The sequence below is a fragment of the Piliocolobus tephrosceles genome, chromosome 13 (assembly GCF_002776525.5).
Source record: "Piliocolobus tephrosceles isolate RC106 chromosome 13, ASM277652v3, whole genome shotgun sequence".
Lineage (NCBI taxonomy): Eukaryota > Metazoa > Chordata > Mammalia > Primates > Cercopithecidae > Piliocolobus > Piliocolobus tephrosceles.
This window is the reverse complement of record NC_045446.1, coordinates 646,558-666,897: the sequence shown is the minus strand read 5'-3', so window position 1 is coordinate 666,897 and position 20,340 is coordinate 646,558. Positions and strand designations below refer to the sequence as shown.

Sequence of the window (20,340 nt, the reverse complement as noted above, 5' to 3'; positions counted from 1 at the left end):
GCTGTGTCCTGGCTCTGCCCTTCTTTGTCCTGACGCTGAGGGGGGGGTCTGTCTACCCTGCTGGACGTGAGGGGCCCTAAGAACAGACCACCATCTGTCACCAGCACAGCGAGCTCGTCCATCTGCCCCACAAGTGTTTATTGAGCACCTGTATGTGGCAGGGATGGTTGTGGGCATCTGGGTACAGCAGTGAACAAAACCAGGAGGCCCCTGCCCCGCACAGGCACATGGACGGGGCAGGGCACAGTGACCATGTTGCATTTCGGGTGGTGGTGACCGCGGTGGGGAAGACAGCAGGGGCTCTGACGGAGACGAGGCCTGGGTGGGGAGGGGCAGAGGCCCAGGCCCAAGGGTCAGAGCTTACTCGGCTTCTCCGACTGGGATGGGGCCGTGTGGCTGCAAGACAAAGCCCCAGTCCCTGAAGGGCCTGGGGTGTGAAGGGCTTCTCGCCCTGCTGGGAACACTCGGCCTTGCCCCACTCAGCAAGGCCCCTTCCAGCCTGCATATGACCACCAGGCAGAGTGTGTTCAGGGAGCCCCACAAAACACCCCTGATACTGTCGTCCCACCAGCCCCCCTCACTTCCCTGCTGGGCTTTGGTGTGCAGCGAAAGGCACTTGAAGCTGCCTCTGGGATTGGGGTCCCCAGAGGTTATGGTGATGGCACAGGGTGGGTGTCATCAGGGAGCCCAGCCCCTGGCACTTAGTAGTCTCAGCTCAGTAGTTGGGTGCAGCAGCAGCAAGGCACAGAGAGCCACGGCCAAGCCCAGGGCAGGGTCAGTAGTGCTCCAGCTTGAGGCTCCTGTACAGGCAGCACGTGAAGATCATGCCAAAGACCTGTGTGCAGAGCCAAGCGGGCATAAGTAGACGCCGTGGGGCCAGCAGCCACCGCCCTGCCCCATGTCCCCAACAAGATGCCCGTCACCCCGTGTGCCCTCACCTGCACACAGGCAATGCCGGTCCCCACAGCCCCAATGACCCTGAGGTGCTCCTGGATGAAGGTCTCCAACTTGGTGATGCAGCCGCCCTGCGGGGCACAGATGGGCGCTGAAGGTGGGCCCAGGGGGCACTTCCCACTGGCCCCCACCACCCCCAGGGTGTGGCCATGCCCACCCCTAGCACCTAGGCAGCCAGGCCACTAACAGCTCAGTCAGCCACTGGGCTGCCACCCACCTCCTCCTAAGATATTGGAGGTGTGGTCTCACTGCCCACATCCGGCCACGGGGGTGACCCCACACCTCCTCATAGATACTGGAGATGTGGTTCCGCTGCCCACCCACCTCCACCTTGTAGATGTTGGAGGCATGGTCCCGCTGCCCACAACCGGCCACCACCGTCTTGCAGCAGCTGTCGGGGACCACGCGGCCACCGGCCTCCCCTGAGCGGATCCACTCACTGTCCCGCCAGTCCTGTGAGTTGTTGCTGCCACAGCAGTGGAACTGCATCAAGAACAAGGGCTGGGGGTGAGACTTGGGACCAGAGGCTCCTGCAGAGGTCCAGGGAGGCCCTGGGGATGCATGCGCCCTCCCAGCACCACCCACCCACCTCCTGCTGCAGCTGGTCCACAGCGCTGGTCACAGCCTCGTGGCCCGGCTGGTGGTAGCGCTTGGCCATGGTGTCCTTCAGGTTCTCCTTGAGCTCGGTGTTCAGCTGGGGTTGGGGTGCAAGAAACTTCAGTCTCAGTCTAAGACCTTCCAAGGTGGGGCTGGCAGAGCCCCAGGATGGCCTGCAGGGAGGCCCAGGTCCCGGCTCAGAGCCAGAGGGAAGGGCTGAGGTCAGACCTCGGCGTGAGGGGAGGTTGGGGGGTGCCAGGACCGTCACCAGGGTGACTGGAGCGCGGCAGAGGCAGAGATGGCTTCCGGATCCCCTGGACACCTGCCTGACCCCATGTGCCCCTGCAGAGACCTAGACCCCACCTCCAGGGCCCGAGCCCATGTGCCCCTGCAGAGACCTAGACCCCACCTCCAGGGCCCAGTGGCCCGTTGGTCAGCTCTGGGACCGTGGGGATAGGGGCTGGGGCTAGCCATGCGTGTGCATCTGTGTCTGTCCACCCCACCTGTGCATGTCTGTGTCTCTGAATGGCCTGCCCAGGCCCCTCACCTGTTGGTAGTAGACATAGGCGAGGACACCAGCGATGATCTCCAGCAGAAAGATGATGAGGAGCAGGATGAAGTACTGGGTGGCGGGGGAGGGGTGCACAAGGAGGCCTAGTTCTGAGGCCTAGTGCCTGGGCACTTCAGAGCAGAGTCCCCACCCCGGCTCCCCCGGCTCCAGGTGGGGGCTGAGGGGCGGCCACCCTCCCTGAAGGTTTCTTGTGGAGCTAGTGTCTTCCCTCAGCTGGTCCAGCGGGAATGTGGGGACCCACAGGACTAGGCAGGGGTGGAGGGACCGTGACCCCCCCCAGGTGAGCACAGCAAGGCACAGGTTCAAAGCCTGCAGCCACAACCCCCTTGGGCCCCATCCAAACCACCCCGCCCCGCGGTCCTGCGCCCTGCTGACCAGGCGCAACAGGTTCCGACGCTCCTTGAAGGTGGCACAGCAGCCCAAAACCCCGGTCACCATGACGACGGCGCCTGCCACCACCAGGATGTAGGCTGTGGCCAGGTAGGTGCCCGAGGCCAGGAGGCTGATGTAGTCACTCTTGAGGGCCAGCGTCCAGATGCCCACTGCCATGACAGCCAGGCCGGCCAGCTACAAGCAGTACACACCAGTCACCGCGTCTGCCCAGGTCTGATGGTGGCCCAGGAGGGGCGGGGGTGGGGGGGGGGGGGGCAAGGCGACCCCTCCTCACCCAGAAGCAGCAGTTGTAGGTAAACAGCAGGTACTTGAGGCAAACGGTGCCACATGTTGTCTTCTTCTCGTTGAACTCACCCATCCTGAGGCTGGGGGGGCAGGGGAGGGGTCAGTGGGGCTTGATGGGGACAGGAGGAGGGAACACGGATGCCCAAGCCAGCCCAGGAGTCGGGTGGAGCCAGCCACTGTCCTGGGAGACCTGTGAAGGAGCCCCTGTGGGAACAGGACGTGTCACCTCCTGGCGACTCAGGAGTCCTGACCAGGTGCAGCCACGAGAGACCCCTGGTGCCCACAGATAGGATGGGGGTCACGGAGGACCTCCCATCATCACTGCTGACTCACCCCTGCTGGCGGCCCGGGGAGGAAGCCCTCGCGGGTACCTCCGGTGAGCTCATGCCAGCCTGCCCACCCCCCACGGCATTCCCGGGGCCCCACGTCACAGGCTGACAGGAGCCTACGGCCTGCAGTGAGGGCGGAGGAGGCCACTCAGAGACAGCAGAGGGGCAGGGGCTCAGACAGGCCCCAGCTCAGCCCCTTCCTAAGGCTCTCCAGGTCTGTTTACCGTCTGTTAAAGGGCAGCCCTTCCTTCCTCCTGGCCCGAGTGGGGAGAACGGAGCGTGGAGGCAGGTGGAGCCCGGCAGACTGCGAGGGTTTTTCCTGGACAGGGGGCCACACCAACACGAGGGGGCAGCGCAGACAGGCTGTGCCCCTCCCCAGAGGCCCCGTGCCCTGCCCAACATGCAGCAGTGGGTAAGCTGTGAGCACAGGGAAGGCAGGGAGGGCGTGGGATGCAGACAGCAGGTGAGCACCCCGGGCCACATTTCCAGACAGCACACCCGGGCCTGGACTTTCACCGCCCCGCTTGCTCTGCCCCACCCTGCCCAGCACACACCAACCGGGCTGGGAACGACTCCTCTGCAGGACAGGTGGACAGAAGCTCCCCAGGACTCTAGGCTAGAGGAGCAAGGGCATGTCAGGTCACAGGTTACAGGTCTGGCCCAAGGGCCAGAGTGGGCTGGGTTCATTCTGGAGGCAGAGAGAGGAGTGGCCAAGCCTGGTATTTTAGTCTGGGCTAGGGTGGGGCAAGGCAGAGGACATGTCTTTTTTTTGTTTTTTTGAGACAGAGTTTCGCTCTGTCACCCAGGCTGGAGTGCAATGGTAGGATCTCGATCTCGGCTCACTGCAACCTCCACCTCCTGAGTTCTAACAATTCTCCTGCCTCATTCTCCTGAGTCACTGGGATTACAGGCGCCCACCACCACGCCCAGCTAATGTTTGTATTTTTAGTAGAGACAGGGTTTCACCATGTTGACCAGGCTGGTCTTGAACTCCTGACCTTAGGTGTTCCACCCGCCTTGGCCTCCCAAGGCAGAGGACATTCCCGGACAGTGTCTGATGCTGGGAGGGACCTCATGCCTTCCCCAGGTGCCCCACTCTTGGCCTTCGCTCCAGGCCCATCACTGGCCCTTCCCCCCCAAATAGCAGCAGCAGCTACAGCCTGGGAAAGAGGCATCATGAAGCTGGGGGAGACAGACCTGACCACCGAGCTGAGAGGGGACATTCACCCTCCATGAAGCCCGGGGCCTAAATACACGCACGAGGGGTGGCACGAGCAGACCCTGCCACCAGCGGGGCGGTGTGCCGATGCGGGGGATGTGTGTCTGTCACCGAGGCGGGGGGATGTGTGAGCCCCTCACGGATCTGCCCCTGGCCTGGCTGTGAGGTCCCAGGCTTTCTGGAGAGGCTGGTTCAGGGCACAGATGCGGCCTCCACCGCGAGGACACAGGCGACCCGCTGAGGAGTGGCCCCTCTTCCCAGGAATGCCTCCTCCCTCTGAACCCCCTGGGAAAAGGCCATCCAAAAATAGCTCTCCGGCCCTGCCGGAGTCCCCGGGACCCGCACCAGGCCCCTGGGCGACCCGCGCCCTATCAGGGGGAGCCCCAGTCGGGGGCACCTGGGACTCCGCGCCTGCCAAGCGTCCCCGGGGCACTGCAATGAGGTCACCGCCGCCGACCCCGCCCGGCGCGGCCAATGGCGCGCCCACAGGCACGCGGGCGGGGGCGGCTGCGGGCGGAGGGAAGGCGGCCGTGTCCAGGGACAAGGAGCAGGGTGTCCAGGCTGCGCGTCCTGGGACCCCCGGGCCGAAGGGTGCCGGCAGGCCGGTCCAAGGGTCCGGGAGGCGCCTCTCCTTGCCCCTGCGCCTCCCTCACCCGACCCGCGTCCGCCTCCCGCGGAAGGGCCTGCGAAGGAGCTGGGCCAGGCGGTGGGTGCGGCCTCCCGGAACCTCCCGGCGCCTGCGGCTGGGCCTCCGGGACTGGGGCGCGCAGGGCCTTCGGCCTCCTCGTTCCCCTCGTCCCCGTGGCGCCGCTCGGCCGGGCTGCCGTGACGTCGCACTCACCTACCACTCGTCGGAGTCCGGGACCGGGCGGCGGCGGCGGCGGCTGCGGGGGCGGCGGCTCCCAGCGCTGAGAATGCGCGGCCCGGCGCCTGCGAGGGGGACGCCCCGCCCCGGCCCGCCCCTCCCCGGCCTCAAGCCCCGCCTGCGGCGGCAGGAGCTCCGCAGGTCTGAACCCGCGTGGCGGGCGGGAGCCGGTGGGTGTAGGCGCTGGGGGTCGACCCGGCACTGCGGAGGCCGGGCGAGCTGCAGCCCTGGGGGTGCCAACAGCCCATCAAGGGCTCATCCGGTCCAGGGACAGAGGAGCTGGGCGGGAGGCGGGCCTGGAGGTAAGACGGCGACCAGCCCAGCCAGAGGCCCTGGGCTGTGGCGACCGGGCCCTCCTCCATGCCCAACCCCCATCTCTTTCTCAGCACCCAGGAACCGCCCAGAGGCTGCAGGGGTCGGCAGAACGGATGCCGGCCTGGGGGAGGGGAGGGCCTAGCGCTGTGGGTAGATGCAGGAGAGGGGCTACTCTGCGTGCAGTGTGGACAGCCTGGAGACCCGGGCAGGCCTGGGGTCCCAGCGAGAGATACCCATGGGGTTCTGGGGTGCCCATGCCCTCCAGACTGGAAGGGGCCACTGGGAGCGGTGCGAGGAGGTGAGGGAGGAATGGTAGGGCCGGCCTAGGGCTGCACCAAGACACCGACAGTGGGAGTGAGGAAGGAGGGGGCTCCCCACCCACCAAGCTCGTTCATCACTGCCACAGGTGAGGACCAGCATGGGAGGGGGTGGCCAACTGAGGCTAGGAACTGCCTGGGCTCCCTGGTGAGACAGTGGGGAACCCTGATCCACACACTGGCGAGGGCCTTGTGGAGGCTCCAGCCTTGATGGGTAGTGTGAGTTTGGGGCATGACCAGGGACACAAGAGGACACGCAGGACCTCAGCCCCATCGCTGCAGGCCGGCGCTCCGTGTTCACCCACACAGCACGTGTGCACAGTGCCCACCTCATGCATGTGGCACACACAGGCTGTGGCTCCCAGACGCACGGAAGGCCCAGGAGGATGCAGTGCAGTCAGTAGGTTTTATTTGACGAGGGGGGTTTTTTGCTGAACTGAGTTGGGGTTGATTGGGGACAGAGCGAAGACTGGCAGAGGGCACACGGGATCCTGATCACTCCCTGGATCCTGACCACTCCCAGGCTAGGTCCTTCATGTCTTCAGTTCTTCAGTCAGGCGAGCCTAGGGCCCCCTGGGGAGAGCCCGTATCCTGAGTGGGCACCCCCTACCCATGACAAGCCTCCCAGAAGAGCAGCTTCTAGCTGATGCTCTGTGAGTCACTCGGAGCTGGTCACCGGTTACTGGGAAGGTGGCCAGAGCTGCGTCTGTGGGGCCGAGTCCAGCAGCAGCAGCAGCAGCAGGTGGGCCCAGGCAGGTGGGCAGTTGTCAGAGCCTTCCTGCGGCTGCCACCCGCCCGCCTGGCCTCGCAGGCATCTCTGTCATCCCGCAGCCGTGTGTTCAGTTCCCTAGGGAAGGAGGAGTCGGACATTGAGAGGGTCTGAGGGGGCTCAAGGTTGGGGGGAGGCGGGCTCTGACTCCCCTCAGACCGAAGAGAGGTGTCTGGCTGGGACTGCAGCGTGAGGGGTGAAAGGCAGACATAAGAAAAGACTTCAGTGGAGTAGAGCGGCAGCCAAGAATGTTGGGGAGCTTGGAGCCCCCAAGCTCTGCTGAGCCCCTTCCTTCTCGGGCCTGAGCCTGACTGTACCTGAGCAGCTCCAGTTGCCGTAGCAGGCTGTCTTTCTCTTTCTGCATGTTCCTGGAGACGGCGACCACCTCTCTGTGGGTGGGAGGTGGTGATCCGGCTGCAGGAAGGCTCCTTGGGGAGCCCCAGGACCCCCTGGAAGACCCTCCCTCCACTGGGCGGGCCTGGGACTTGAGATGGGGATGAAAGTGGCTCAGAGCTGAGCGCCTGTCGGCCCCGCCCGCGGGACACATACCCCGGCCCGCCCCAGCCCCGTCCCCCGGCACCGTTGGGTTTGCTCCTGGCGGCCTCGCGCTTCGCTCTCCAGCCTGCGGATCTGCTCCTGCGCCCCCTCCAGCTGCGTTCGCAGCGCCTCGTGCGCCCGCCACAGCTGGGAGTTCTGGGCCTGCGCCTCCAGGTGCTCCGCAGCCCGGGCCTGCAGCTGCTGTTCTAACTGGAGGGTGGAAGCGTGGAAGGATGGAGACCGGCAAGGAATGCCCCCTCTTCCCCGGGGTGCTGCGCGGGCCCCAGGCTCCAGACAACCCGGGGACTGGGCACGCTGAGGCACAGGGGGAGAGTGCACGGGTGACCCTGGGGACGGGGCAGGGGCCAGGTGCTCACCTCCCGCTGCCGCAAGCCCGCGCGTTCCAGGTCCTGCTCGCGGCTCTGCAGCTCCAGCTCCAGGCGGCTTCTCCGCTCCCCGCGGGCGAAGTTCTGGGACGCAGGGAGGACCACTGAGCCTCCGCTGGCCGCCCGGCCATGCAAAAGAGGTACACGGAGGGCCAGGGGCTGGGAGTGGGCCAGGGCGGAGCGGGGTCGGGTGGAGAAAACCGGGCGGGGGTGATGGGTGAGGCCCAGCGGGGTCTCCTCGGGCTGAGGGCAGCCCGGGCCCGCGGAGGTGGGGCCGTCGGGGAGGGATTAATTCGGAGAAGGCGGAGCCAGGGAGGCCAGCGCGGTGGGATTGGGCCTGGCGGGAGGGGCGGGGCCCGAGCCCCACCTGACTCGGCTGGCGCCGGCTCTGCTCGCGAAGCTGCTCCGTCTCCTCGTACAGAGCGCGCACCTCCCTCTCGTGCTCGCTCTCGCGCCTTCGGGGGACCAGGCGACCCCGGATGAGAACTTGCCAGTGCTACAGCCCCCCGGCACCACCTCTGCTGCTACCCTGAGGCCCTCCACTGGCTCCCGGACCCCACCCCGGCCCTCACCTCCGCAGCGCCTGCTCCAGGCCGTCGCGCTCCCGGGCCGCCTCCTCCAGGCAGGCTGACGCGCGTATCAGAACATCCTCGAAAGAGCTCAGCAACTCGGGGCGCTCTCGCTGCAGCCGGGCCCAGAGCGTCCTCACAGCCCGCTGCCTGGAGGGCGGGCGGGAACTGAGGCTGGAGCTGGCAGAGGCGGGGAGCAGGCTCCCCTCCGCCAACGGCAAACCCTTAAGAGACTCCTTCGTCCCTAGGCAGGACAGGAGCACTTGCAGGGTGCAGGGCATCCCTCCCGTGAGCGCTTTCGCCCCTGCCCGGCGTGCGTGGTCGGTGTGCGTATCCCGGGCAGTGCCAGTATGTGGCCCTGCGCCCGGCGCTGCCCCTCCTCCCTGCAGCCCTGGCTGCTGCCTCATGAAATGCAAATTCTGCGGGAAATCACGCCGGGTCCCTCCCAAGGAGTCGCAGCTGACGCTAGGCTAGGCCTGACCCGCCCTAGAGACCCTGTACAGGAACAGCACTCGGGTGACAGGGGCAGACAGCATGCAGGCAGAGAAACAGCAGAGGGGGCAGTGGGAGCGGGGCCAGCGCCGACTCACTCGCCCAGGACCGGGGCCACCCCCAATTGCTCCAACACAGTGTGGAATCGCTCCTCCTCTTCCTCCTCCTCCTCATCCAGAGAGGCCCCGGTGCCCTGCACGTCCAGCCAGCCCCAGCCCGACTCAAAGGTCTCCTCGGGAGTCCTGCGGGGGGTCGCTCCCTGGGCCGACTCCACCCCCACAAACATCCCTGCGGGCATGGAGGGGGCGATTACCACCGCTGTGGGTCGCCACCCTGGCTCTGTCCCCGTTCACCCTCCCAACAAGTATCCTGCCCTCTCTCAGGGCCCAGTTTCCTGTTTTTCTTCCTTATTCTGGTCCTATTGGCCTGGGAACAAGAGGTGACAGGCCGGCTCCCAGCCCCACCGGAGCTTAGCACGGGAGAGGAGGTGGGGGGCAGGAAGGTCAGCTCCACACACTGGACAGCAGCTGGGAGCCCCCAAGCGCCAGTGCGTGCAGACACCAGCACCGGCCCTGGAGGGAGGAGGAGGAGAGGCACAGGCAGCCCTTGGGGCGCCACAGGTGCCAGGCCTCCCGATCAGGCCTCCAGCTCTGGGCACTGGGAGATAGGCAGACCTCAGGCTCACCCAGGCCCAGGCAGAACTCCCGGGCAGTGAGAAAGCCAGTGTGAGCCTGGTCCAGACTTTCAAACACGGCCTCCAGCTGCTCTGGTGTGAGGGGCAGGTCGCTCTGGAGACCCTGGTCAGGGAAGGAGAGCAGAGATGAGCTGCTGTGGTCATCCAGGGCCGAAGCAGTCTCTTGGGGCAGGGGACTCACCTGCAGGTCGTGCCTGGTGATGAAACCCTTGGCCTCCTTGTCACACAGCAGAAACAGCTCCTGGGCCTGCTCCAGCATTGCAGCCCATGGCCCTGCAGTGCCCCCCTCAAGTTCCCCCTCCTCCTCCTGGGCCTCTTCAGCCCCAGGCTTTCCAGGGCTGGCCATGGGAGCAGGGGGCCTCAGTTGGCCTTCAGGTGCTGTGAAGCCAAGGGAGGGTCAGAAGAAATTCAGGAGGGGAGAAGATGGGGTGCAAATATGTCTGACGGCTCAGCTGAGAGCCCTCCCTGCAGCAGGTGGGAAGGTAGGCGGAAGGCAAGCTGGGGCCAAGGGGGTGGGGGAGGAAAATGCTGCAGGGTTGGGGTGTCACTGGGGTGGGTGATGCAGGCTCAGGACCTGTGAGTACTGCCCCAATGGGTCTGGCATCTCAGGAGGTTGGAACCCAGCGAGAGTCTACAGACCTAGGAGGGGCTGCCGACTTTGGGAGAGGGGCTGGAGGTGAGGGCAATCTCAGGGGCCAGTGGAGAAAACCTGGTGATAAGGAAGGTGGGATCCTGAAAGCTGAGAGGAGCTGGCTTCAGGTCAGTGAGGGAGGAGCCCATCACGCTCTGCAACTGGAGATCCGATCCCAAGTGAGGGCTCAACTAGTCCTGACCAAGTCCTTAGCCCCTGGCCTGGGCCTGTGTGGCCCAGCCTCATGACAGCTGGCAGGCAAAGCAAATTTCTCCCTTCTGCCCATTGGCCCCTCCCGCCCCACAACTAAGCGGACACACTGCAGGGGCAAGGTCCCAGCCTGCAGAGCCCTGCGCCTCTGACGCTCCACTCAGAAACACTCAGATTCGAGACCTAACACCCCTGCCCCCCAACACTAAGGCCCTTCCCTGTCCCAGAACTCCCTGGGGCCTCCCTTCCCACCTCCTTGCAGGGACACCCCTCCCCCTAACCAGAGCCACCTGTCCTTCACACAGTGTCCCAATCCCGGATTTCCCAAAGCTGCTCCCCAGCAAAACCCGCCTTCCCCAACCAGGGAGCTGTGATCCTCTCCCCTCACTCCCCGCCCAGGGTCCTTCCAGGTTCCTTAGCCCAGGCGACCTTCAAAGAGGGCAAGTCTGGGCAGGTGAGAGAAGAGGACACAAGAGGCCAGGGCCATTGCCTCCAAGCCACGTTGTCGCCTCTCCCTCCAGCTTGCCGGCTAGACCGGAGGTCCACCCAGGCCGGAAGCCGCGTGGCGGCAGGGCCCCAGGGAGCTGGGAGGATGGGCTGGCTGGGTGGGGCGGCCAGCCGCCTGCGCGCCCCGAAACTCTGGGGTACAAGCCCGCCCTTACCCCTGCCGCCGCGCGCCCCGAGGGGGTAACTGGAGTTCCCGACCGAGACGCTCAGGTTTGGCGCGGGCCACGGCGGCCCCGAGGGGGTGCCGGCGGCGGGTGCCGGGCGGGCGGCGGTGGAGGGGCCTCAGCGGCGGGACCAGCGGTCGCCTACCTGCGAACTGCGCCGCCGCACCTGCCGCGCGCCCGGGCCGCTCCTCCCGGAAACGCTGGGCGCGCCCCGCCCCCGCTGGGACCCGGACGGGGCGCCGGGGTCACTGGGCCCGGAGCGACCCCTGCCGCCTCCCAGGCACCGAGACCCCTGCTTGGGCCGGCCCGGGGAGGAGCCGCTGTCGCCTGTCCCCGCCTCTCTGCGCTGCCCCAGCTGCCCGACCCGTGGAGGCTCGAGCGAGCCGTGGAACAGCGATGTGCCCCGGAGACCCAGGGACCCCCCGGAGCAGGGACAAGGCTGCGGGGGGCGGGTGCAGACACCAGCGTCTGGGAGGGGCCGCTCCTGTCCGTGGGGAGCCTGACTTAAGGCGCCAAAAAGTGTGTGTAGGAAAAAGCCGGGCAGGAAACAGACCAAATACTTTCAGCGGTTATCTCTAGGGGTGGGGAGCCTTTACTTTCTTCTCGATACTTTCCCAGTTTTTAAACAATAAACATGTAGGCCAGGCGCCTGTAATCCCAGCACTTTGGGAAGCCGAGGCAGGGGCGGATCACCTGAGGTCGGGAGTTCCAGACCAGCCTGTCCAACACGGCGAAACCCCATCTCTACTAAAAATACAAAAAATTAGCCAGGTGTGGTGGCGAGCACCTGTAATCCCAGCTGCTGGGGAGGCTGAGCCAGGAGAATCACTTGAACTCAGGAGGCAGAGGTTGCAGTGAGCAGAGACTGTGCCATTGTACTTCAGCCTGGGCGACAAGAACGAAACTCCATCTCAAAACAAAACTGAACATGTAATGCTAGAAAATGTTTAACTTAGTAGTATTCAGTGTACACGTACGGGTGAACGAGCTGGGGACACAGGGAGGTCCCACCTCCACAGCCCCTCCTGGTTCTCCTTCTGGGGCCCAGCCCTGACTGGGGCTCCCCTTGGGGGAGGACTGGGAGGAGGAGCTGCCTGAGGCTGGAATGAAACCCTGCCGTGTGGGGAGAAAATTCCATCCAAGACCGAGGAGCCCTCCCCAGCCCGTCTGGCCCCTGCACCCACCTGAAGGGCTGGAATCACTCTCCTGCCCAGCAACCCTGGAGGGGTGCAAGGCCTCTGCTTCTCAGGGAAGGGGCCTGGGATCCAACCTGCGACCCAGCTGAACCACAAAAGGCTGGGCTTATAGGACGGGACCTTGAAATCAAGAGGGGGGTGGCCTCTGGCACAGGCGCACCAGGGACCTGCCTGGCCGGCTCGCCCAGTCCCAGATCCCAGAACCAACCGTTATTGTTGGCAGGGGGCTGCCACCACAGCCACCCCACGCCTTCTGGGAGGAGCAGGTAGGGACTGACTCTGACAGGGCTAAGAGCTCTGGACAGCCAGTCAGGCCTAGGGCTCCACTCCAGCACCCTCAGGCCATGGGGCCCTTTTGGTTACCAAGGAGGACTGGCCTTCTCCCTTCATGGCCTCCCCGTCATGCAGAGGATGCTGTCAGGAAACCACTTCCTCAGCACAAGGCTGAGTCCCCTTCAGCTAGGACCTCACCTGCCTCCATATCCCAGCCCCAACCTGTGTACTGGCTGGGCACGGGAACAAGAAGGTATGTGCACCAGGCCAGACACTTGTGAGGGTGGGGGGACAGAGAACTTTGGGCCAAACGCCCAAGTGGAGCAAGCGCCCAGGCTTCCCAGGTCCCCTGTGCTCAGTTTCAGGAACTTCAGCCCCCAAAGCTGTCCAAGCCTGAAAGCAGCCACACCCCCACTGTGTGTGGGGAGGGGCAGGTGACACCTTTTGTAAACATTTTGGTTTTTATTTACCAAGGATCTTGGTCCCAGATATTTCCATTGGCCCTCAGAAGGCTGTGGCCAAGGGTCAGCCAGGAGGCAGAGGGCAAGTTGGGGGGCATGTGGATGGGTCCTAGACAGGGGGGTGGGCAGGAATGCAGCAGGCTCACATGTGCCTGTAGCGGGGGGTTCCCAGGCCAACCTGGCAGGTTCCAAATGCCAGGTCCAGGAGTGCGATGCTGGGAGACCCGGCCTGCAGCTGTGGAGACGCTAGTCAGCCGAGGCAGGGCCAGACCCTGGCCACCAGGCTCTGCAAGCAAGCGGGCAGTCACATACACGCGAAGTGGGCAGAGGCTGGGCTGCAGCATTTATTACATGTGCTTTCGCGAAAATAAATAATTCTTCACACACATTTTTCAGCAGGACATGAAAAATGGGGCGGGAAGGGAAGCTGCAAAGTTCTTGGGGGTAAGGGGGCGGGGGAGGTGCTCAGGCAGCACAGGGGAAGGAAGATTAAGGCACAGGTGCGCGGGGCCTCAGCGGCCCAGGGGAGAGGTGTGCAAACCTCTCCACTCAGTGCAGCTGGTGAGTGGCTGGCGCGGGGCCCACGGTAAAGGCCCCTCTTGGCAGCTGTGACTCCTCCCATCTCCTCACTCTGCAGTGGTAAAGGAGGCATCTCAGGCAGGATCCCTGGAGAGGGTTGGGGTCTCAGGCAGCCCCAGGGCCCAGATCACAGGCCGGGCCGCGAGAGCAGGGGCGCTCAGCAAGGGGGCAGGCCCGGCGGGTGCTGCGAAGGCGCGAGGTCGGGTGGGTCGGCGGGGGCGGAGTCGGCGGGGGCGGGGCCGGCGGACGCGCGCATGCGCAGGGCATCGGGCGGGAAGGCCACGTTGGTACAGAAGAGACCGAGCAGCAGCTGGCGCTGGCACTCCTCCCACTTGGCCAGCGCGTCTCCCAGCGAAAGGTTGTTGCGCATCCAGCGGGGCAGTGCCTTGCTGTAGGCGGCGCAGGACAGCGGCACGGAGGGCAACGACTGGACGCGGCGCAGCTCCACCTGCTCCGGCAGCCTGTGGGGCAGGGACGTGGCAGGGAGGGCTTCAGCTCCCGGCACTAGCACCCCGGGCCCCGGGTGGACACGCGGTCGGCGGCTCACCTGGAGGACAGGTGCCTGCCCAGCTTCCTCTTGGCACGCATCACCAGGTACTGGCAGATGCTGCCCGTCTGCTCCTTCATCCACCGGATGTCCTCGGGAACGTCGGGCAGCCACTCCAGCAAGCTGGGGACAGGGCAAGCAGCACGTTCAGGGGCTCGCATGCCCACCCGCCGGGCCCTGTCTGTGCCCTGACTCGGTACTGCCCACCCCACCCCACCTTCCCTGGTGACCATCACTCGCGGATGATCCCAAAGTCCGTCCCCAGGGCCCCTCTCCCGACCCCCCGGCCCCCACACCGGATGGTGAAGGACAGAGCGCTCTCCAGCGGCAGCGTGTAGGGCACCATCATTGCAGTGGCCAGACGCACGGGCAGCATGTTGGAGAGGGTGCTCAGCAGGTCCGTGGGCTCCATGCAGGCCTCCAGCAGGGCTGCGGGTAGGCGGGAGGTCAGTGGCCAGTGGAGGCAGAGGAGCCCAGGACCCCCTAGATTTCCCTCCCCGGCTCACCGTCCTCTATCTTCCCCTCCTGCCTCCCCTCCTCCCCTCCAGTCCCCGAGGTGTGCACCCTCATTGAGTCGGACGGGCAGGTGCTCCAGGATGTGATCTTCCCCGGGCAGCTGTGAGTGGTCCTCCGCTTGGGCACTCTCCATGGCCTCGTCCTGGTCCTCTGGGCCGTGGGGGTGGGCGGGGGGCAATGCCAGCAAGGGGTTGGGCCGGTTTAGGAGGCCTGGGGTGGGGGCCAGAAGGGATTCCCAGTTCATCAGACCCGCAGGGTGCAGCGGAGCTGAGCCCACCCCACCCTGTCCCGCCCTGGTCCACGCACCGTTCCGCTGCAGGAAGCGCAGGCCGTCCCGGTAGCCCTGCTTGCACATCTCTCGCAGCACCTGCGGTGAAGAGGGTTAAACAGAGTAGAGAGAGCCAGGGATGCGTGTTCTGCCCCCTGGAGTCCCTGGCTCCCCTGAGAGCCACCTCCCTTCACCACACGCAGCCCCCACCCCCAAAACCTATCCTAGACCCGTCTCTACTAAAAATACAAAAAATTAGCTGGGCATGATGGCAGGTGCCTGTAGTCTCAGGTACTCGGGAAGCTGAGGCAGGAGAATGGCGTGAACCTGAGAGGCCGAGCTTGCAGTGAGCCGAGATCGTACCACTGCACTCCAGCCTGGATGACAATGCGAGACTCCGTCTCAAAAAAAAAAAAAAAAAGTTTGAGGCCAGCCAGGCATGGTGGCAGGCACCTGTAATCCCAGCTACTTGGGAGGTTGAGGCAGGAGAATAGCTTGAACCCAGGAGGCAGAAGTTGTAGTGAGCTGAGATCTCATTACTGCACTCCAGCCTTGGCAACAAAGCAAGACTCCATCTCAAAAACCTCCCAAGTAGCTGGGGAGAGAGAGGCTGGACGGGGAGCCTGGACAGAGGTTGGATGGACCATCTGCCCCTAGAGAGGCTGTGCACTTTCCCCCAGCCCTCAGAGGAGGCTGTACAGACCCCACCGCACCCTGGGCACTCAGAAGTCAAAGGAGCAGTGTTCTCCCTTGGTGCTCAGTGAGGAGGGGCTGGGAAGGCCACAGTCCCCGGAGCAGAGCTCACCAGGGGCTCGGGCGGGAAGAGGGCCTTGGAGAGGCGGTAGAGGTTGCGAAGGTTGAACTGGATGCTGGTGTTGGTGACCCGCAGCTCGTGGATGTTGGTAGAGCTGTCCTGTGGACAGATGTCACTCTCGCCCGAGAAGGGGGACACTGTGATGGTGTTCTTAAGCTCGTAAAGTGGCAGGTTGTCCGAAATGCCACCATCCACATAGCGCTTCCATGGGACACACAGACAGGACTGTACGTGAGGGCCTGCGGCTGCACTGGCCAGCTCCACCCCCCCACCGCCACCCCACCCGGCCACCAAGGGCCCCATTCAGTGGCTATTTCATTTGGGCATTTTACCCACTGGGCATTGACTGTGGGCCAGCTTGGGCACTGAGCAGATGGCAGGCGGGGGAGGGCAGGGACAGAGGAAGGGATGGCGGGGGGCAGGGCAGGAAGCGTGCGTCGCCATGGCTGCTTCTTGAGTAACACAGGGGAAGTGGGGTAACAGGCAGTGGCAGGGCAAGGGCCTGAAGGATGGCTCTCGGCGGCCTCCCCCTCTGTCCCTCATCCCACGGCCCACCCCATGGAAGGTGCCCAGGGCTAGGGATACTCACCACCCCCTGGAGGGAGGGAGGGATGAGCCCACAGTACACGGGGATGAAACCGCTGCAGACATTGGCCTTCAGGACAGGGACAGAGTGGAACAGAGTGAGCAGGGTCCTTGAGGTTCACATTGCGCCCGCCCCCAAGCGTGGTTCCACCAGGCCCCACCTGGATGAGCTCGTCCTTGGAGTTGAAGTGGGATATAATGATATTCTCGCCGTCCGACACGCGGGTCAGGGAGATGCCTAGGCGCCCACTGGCATGCTCATGGCTATCAGCAGGCAGAACCTTCAGCAGGAAACTGCGGATGATCTTTACCACGTTGAAGGAGGGGTGCAGGGGGCCCAGGAACCGCTTCCGGGCCTCTTTAGATACCTCAATGAACTTGGCACCAGCCTCACCTGGGGCACAAGGCCAAGGTTAGGGGCCCGTGCTCCTGGGCTTTGCAACCCACCTTCCTTCATAGCCCCATGTCCAGGGTTCCATGGCATACAGACCCTGGAGGAGACCCAGTGCATGTGGGGCCTGGCTCATAGTTGGGACTTTGGCCACCTTCCCTGAGATGGCAGACAGCTGAGGCTGGCCAGCTGATACCAGGCCCTGCCCTCTGCCTGGTATTTCCCAACTGTCGGACATGTCCCCATGAGTCACTGGGCCTGGTGTGGCATCTAGCCCAGGAGTGGGGACAAGGCAGAGACTCAACTCTGACCAGCCTTAGCCTTCACCCACTTGGCCAGATTCAGCAGTGGGGGGATGGAGCAGACCCACAAAGCCCAGCCTGGCCCACAGGTCACAGTTCACAGGCCCGGGCGTGTTGGGCTGGAAGTAGTCAGGACCCAGTTCCTAAGAAGGCACACCTGTGTCCCACTGCAGCCAAGAGGAAGCACCCCAAACACTCCTTTTGGGCCCAAGGGTGCTGGCCAGCTTGGGGCTAGTCCCTGGAAGTGGTCGGGAGCGTTGTGGGAAGAGCTGAGGTCCAAGCCCCTCCTCCAGTGCATCACTCTCCTCAGGAGTGGGGCAGTGTGGAGCCAGGAGCTCCTCAGACAGCACCTGCTGCACTATGGGCTCCAGCTGTGCAAGACCACCCGTGAGAAGGAGTCTTGTTGGGAGCAGGGTGGGGAAGCTACGGAAAAGTGTCCTTGGCTCGGGCAGCAGGAACCTGGATGTGTCCTGAAGCCAGGAGGCCGACTGAGGCGCTTGTCTGAGGGCCTCCAATAACAGCTCTAGTTATTGGGACCTGGGGGGTTCACTTCTGTGGTCCAGCCCCCTCCCTCCCAGGACAAAGTTCAGAGGAAGAGGGCAGGGGTGAACCCCGGACAAGCTCCTGCTGAGCAGGGTGCCCGTCATTTCGGGTGTCCTCACAGGCTAGGAGCTGGGCAGCAGTTCCCAGGACTCCTGAAGTCATGTGCTGTAAATGCTGCTCCTTCATGGCAGCTGAGGCCAGCCCAGCACCCAGAGACCCATCCACTCCTGACCACAGGCACCAGAGCCCAGAAGCACCCTCACCATGAAGTGTGCAAACGCGGTGGGCCTCAGCGGGGAGCCAGGCCACAGGGCACCGTGTGCAAGGAGAGGGCAGAAGAGCCCCTTCGCGTCCAGCCCTGACCTCAGCGGGGCTCCTCCTCCGGGCCCTTGGGAAGGACTAGGTCACGGTTCCCAGACGCCTCTCAGAAGCCACCCCCATGCCAGGCCCTCTGATAGCAGCCTGGAATTGCAGAGGCCCAGGACACTGTGACCGACCGCTGGCACCGGGTGTAATATCCAGGGCCACGGGGTGACTTAGGTCCCTCCTTGGATTCTCACGGTCCCGCCCACGAGTTACTTTCTCTGTCCAATTAAGCAGCTTCTGCTGCACCTGACCGTCCCCCAACCTTTGCGCCCGAGAGGCGGGCCCCGGGCACCCTCGGAGGAAAACAAACCAGGCCCCGCCCCCGGGCCAGCGACCCGGATTGGATCCTCGCCGGGTTCCCCAGGCGCGGACAGGAGCCCTCCCCACGGAACCCACCGGCTCGCCGCGGGGCCCCTCCGCTCACCGAGACCATACCCCGGCCCCGCGCGGCCTTCCCGCCAGCCCCGCCTGCCGCCCCCGGCCCCGCTCACCCAGGCAGACCCCGGTGACCAGAGCCGTGGCCGTGAGCGCCCCGGCCGAGGCGCCATAGATGTGCGTGGCGTTGGCCACCAGGAAGGGCGCGTGCTCGCGGAGGCAGGAAGCCACGCCGACGTAGTAGACGCCGAGGAAGCCGCAGCCCGCGAACGAGATGTTCCACGTCTTCTCCCGGGGAAACATCGCGGCGGCGGCCGCCGGGCTCCGGGCTACGCGGGCGGCCGGGCCTCTCTGCGCCGCTTGCTCGCCGCTCGCTGGCTGGAGTCGGGAGCCGGGGGCCGGGCTGGTCCAGCTGCGGCTCTAGCTCGGGGTCCCCGCTGGCGGAGGCGAAGAAGCTACGCGGGCGGCGCGGAGGCGGTGCTTTTAAGTGTGAACTCACGGTGGGGGCGGGGCCGGCACACGAAGACCAATCGGGGCGCGCGGGGAACGGCCGTGCCTTCGGGCCCCGCCCCCGTCCCTGACCCGCCCCCTCGCGCTGGAGCCCCGCCCTCCGCTGCCGCCCAGCGAAGCCTCCCGCCCTCCGCCCCTGCTGGGCACGGATGGGGGCACTCGCCTACGGGAGCGGGGTGGGCCGGGCGCAGGCCCCCAAGCCTGGGGGCTGGAAGCCTCACACAGACCTGGGTACCCGCGAGAGGGGGCTCTGGTTTCAGGGCAGCCGCCGCCCCTCCCCACCGGGTCCGCCTCCCACACCCACCCAGGACAGAGAAGCTGGTGACCGGCAGTCACCGGCAGAGACTCACCGGCAGCACCCCAGACCTGAAAGCCGCACAGGCCTCGGGAGCCCCGGGACCCACTGGCTCACCTACAGACGGACCCATAAACATCCAAGGCCGGATGCCAGTCCCACAAACCCTTCGTGGGGGACCCCAGCTCCGCAGACCCACCCGCCCTGACGTGGGGCCTCAGCCTTGCCCCGCGCCCGCGACCCCTCCCGACCTTGGCCTCTTACCTGGGTCTGTACCTGGGTCCCGCCCTGCCTGTTCAGGCTTTGGGGCTGTCTGCGTCTGACTGGGGCCGCCCCGTCCCCCGATAATTGCCCCAAAGGTGGAGCAATCCTGGGTGATGTCAACCTTCCGTCCCTTTTCCGCATTTTTCTCCTTGTCAGTGGAGCAAACCGGGCTTGGTGTGGATCCAGGATCCGTCCCTGAACCTCACCCCACCCCCAAACGAGAGGTTCTCTTAGGTTGGGGTGGGAGGCAATGAGATTCTGTCTCCCCAGGAACACTGGCTCTCCAGGCTGAGGTCATCTCTGGCCCTAGCTGTTGTCAGGGCTGCAGAGGGTCTGCCACGGAGCTTGGGGCTGCCCCCAACCCAAGCTGAGTTAGAGAAGCCAGAGCAGGGCCTTCCCAGAATGGGGCGATCTAGGGGGATGCTGCCCAGTCCTCAGCCTCCATGCTCCCAGCCATCCCAGAGAGCAGTGGAAAGTCAACCCTGCCCCAGCCCTACTGGGGGCCGGTAGGCATCTACATAGGCTGAACATGAGAGGATGCCAGGCATGGAGGCTCACACCTGTAATCCCAGAATTTGGGGAGGCCGCCACGGGCGGATTACGGAAAGTCAGGAGTTTGAGACCGCCCTGGCTAGTGAAACCCTGTCTCTACTAAAAATACAAAAATTAGCCGGTCAGGGTGGCATACACCTGTAATCCAAGCCACTTGGGAGGCTGAGGTGGGAGAATCACCTGAACCCGGGAGGTGGAGGTTGCAGTGAGCTGAGATTGCACCACTGCACTCCAGCCTGGGCTACAGAGCCAGGTTCTGTCCCAAAGAAAAAAAAAAGAAAAAAAAGAGGCTGGGCGCGGCAGTGGCCCACGCATGTAATCCCAACACTTTGGAAGGCCAAGGCGGGCAGATCACCTGAGGTCAGGAGTTCAAGACCAGCCAGGCCAACATGGCGAAAACCCCTCTGTACTGAAAATACAAAAATTAGCCGGTCGCGATAGCACACGCCTGTAGTCCTAGCTACTCAGGAGGCTAAGGCAGGAGAATCGCTTGAACCTGGGAGGCAGAGGTTGCAGTGAGCTGAGATGGTGCCACCGCACTCCAGCCTGGCCAGATAACAGAACATGACTTCTCAAAAAAAAAACAAAAAACAAAAAAACGCTGGGCATGGTGGCTCACGCCTGTAATCCCAGCACTTTGGGAGGCCGAGCTGGGCAGATTACGAGGTCAGGAGATGGAGACCATCCCGGCTAACATGG

General features: G+C 64.7%; 3 protein-coding genes across 19 annotated transcripts; all 3 read right to left on the bottom strand.

Annotated features, from left to right (window-relative positions):
* Nucleotides 1-114: 114 nt before the first annotated feature.
* On the bottom strand, nt 115-5,362 carry CD151 (CD151 molecule (Raph blood group)). Of its 9 annotated transcripts, none has more exons than XM_023183393.2 (9): nt 5,190-5,362; nt 3,684-3,745; nt 2,790-2,880; nt 2,498-2,689; nt 2,099-2,173; nt 1,544-1,648; nt 1,279-1,437; nt 939-1,025; nt 115-835 (listed from the first exon to the last, which is right to left on the bottom strand). In XM_023183393.2, the coding sequence occupies exons 3-9, from the start codon at nt 2,871-2,873 to the stop codon at nt 776-778; spliced, it is 762 nt and encodes a 253-aa protein (XP_023039161.1). In that variant the 5' UTR covers nt 2,874-2,880; nt 3,684-3,745; nt 5,190-5,362; the 3' UTR covers nt 115-775. The 9 variants fall into 9 exon arrangements, with proteins under 9 accessions (XP_023039161.1, XP_023039163.1, XP_023039162.1 ...); XM_023183395.2 differs by having other exon boundaries at nt 3,688-3,745; nt 5,190-5,277; XM_023183394.1 differs by having other exon boundaries at nt 5,194-5,259.
* Nucleotides 5,363-6,237: 875 nt separating this feature from the next.
* Nucleotides 6,238-11,456, bottom strand: CRACR2B (calcium release activated channel regulator 2B). 9 transcript variants are annotated; one of them, XM_031933848.1, is made up of 11 exons: nt 10,796-11,456; nt 10,002-10,084; nt 9,474-9,670; nt 9,284-9,395; nt 8,697-8,886; nt 8,110-8,256; nt 7,905-7,992; nt 7,529-7,621; nt 7,195-7,361; nt 6,932-7,003; nt 6,238-6,692 (listed from the first exon to the last, which is right to left on the bottom strand). In XM_031933848.1, the coding sequence occupies exons 3-11, from the start codon at nt 9,636-9,638 to the stop codon at nt 6,518-6,520; spliced, it is 1,209 nt and encodes a 402-aa protein (XP_031789708.1). In that variant the 5' UTR covers nt 9,639-9,670; nt 10,002-10,084; nt 10,796-11,456; the 3' UTR covers nt 6,238-6,517. The 9 variants fall into 9 exon arrangements, with proteins under 9 accessions (XP_031789708.1, XP_031789709.1, XP_031789710.1 ...); XM_031933849.1 differs by having other exon boundaries at nt 10,950-11,456; XM_031933850.1 differs by lacking the exon at nt 10,002-10,084 and having other exon boundaries at nt 10,950-11,456.
* A 1,598-nt stretch (nt 11,457-13,054) lies between these two features.
* On the bottom strand, nt 13,055-18,507 carry PNPLA2 (patatin like phospholipase domain containing 2). Its single transcript, XM_023183379.1, has 9 exons — nt 18,137-18,507; nt 16,205-16,437; nt 16,048-16,113; nt 15,450-15,659; nt 14,683-14,743; nt 14,425-14,586; nt 14,157-14,289; nt 13,861-13,983; nt 13,055-13,774 (listed from the first exon to the last, which is right to left on the bottom strand). The coding sequence occupies exons 1-9, from the start codon at nt 18,321-18,323 to the stop codon at nt 13,471-13,473; spliced, it is 1,479 nt and encodes a 492-aa protein (XP_023039147.1). The 5' UTR covers nt 18,324-18,507; the 3' UTR covers nt 13,055-13,470.
* Between the last annotated feature and the right edge of the window lie 1,833 nt (nt 18,508-20,340).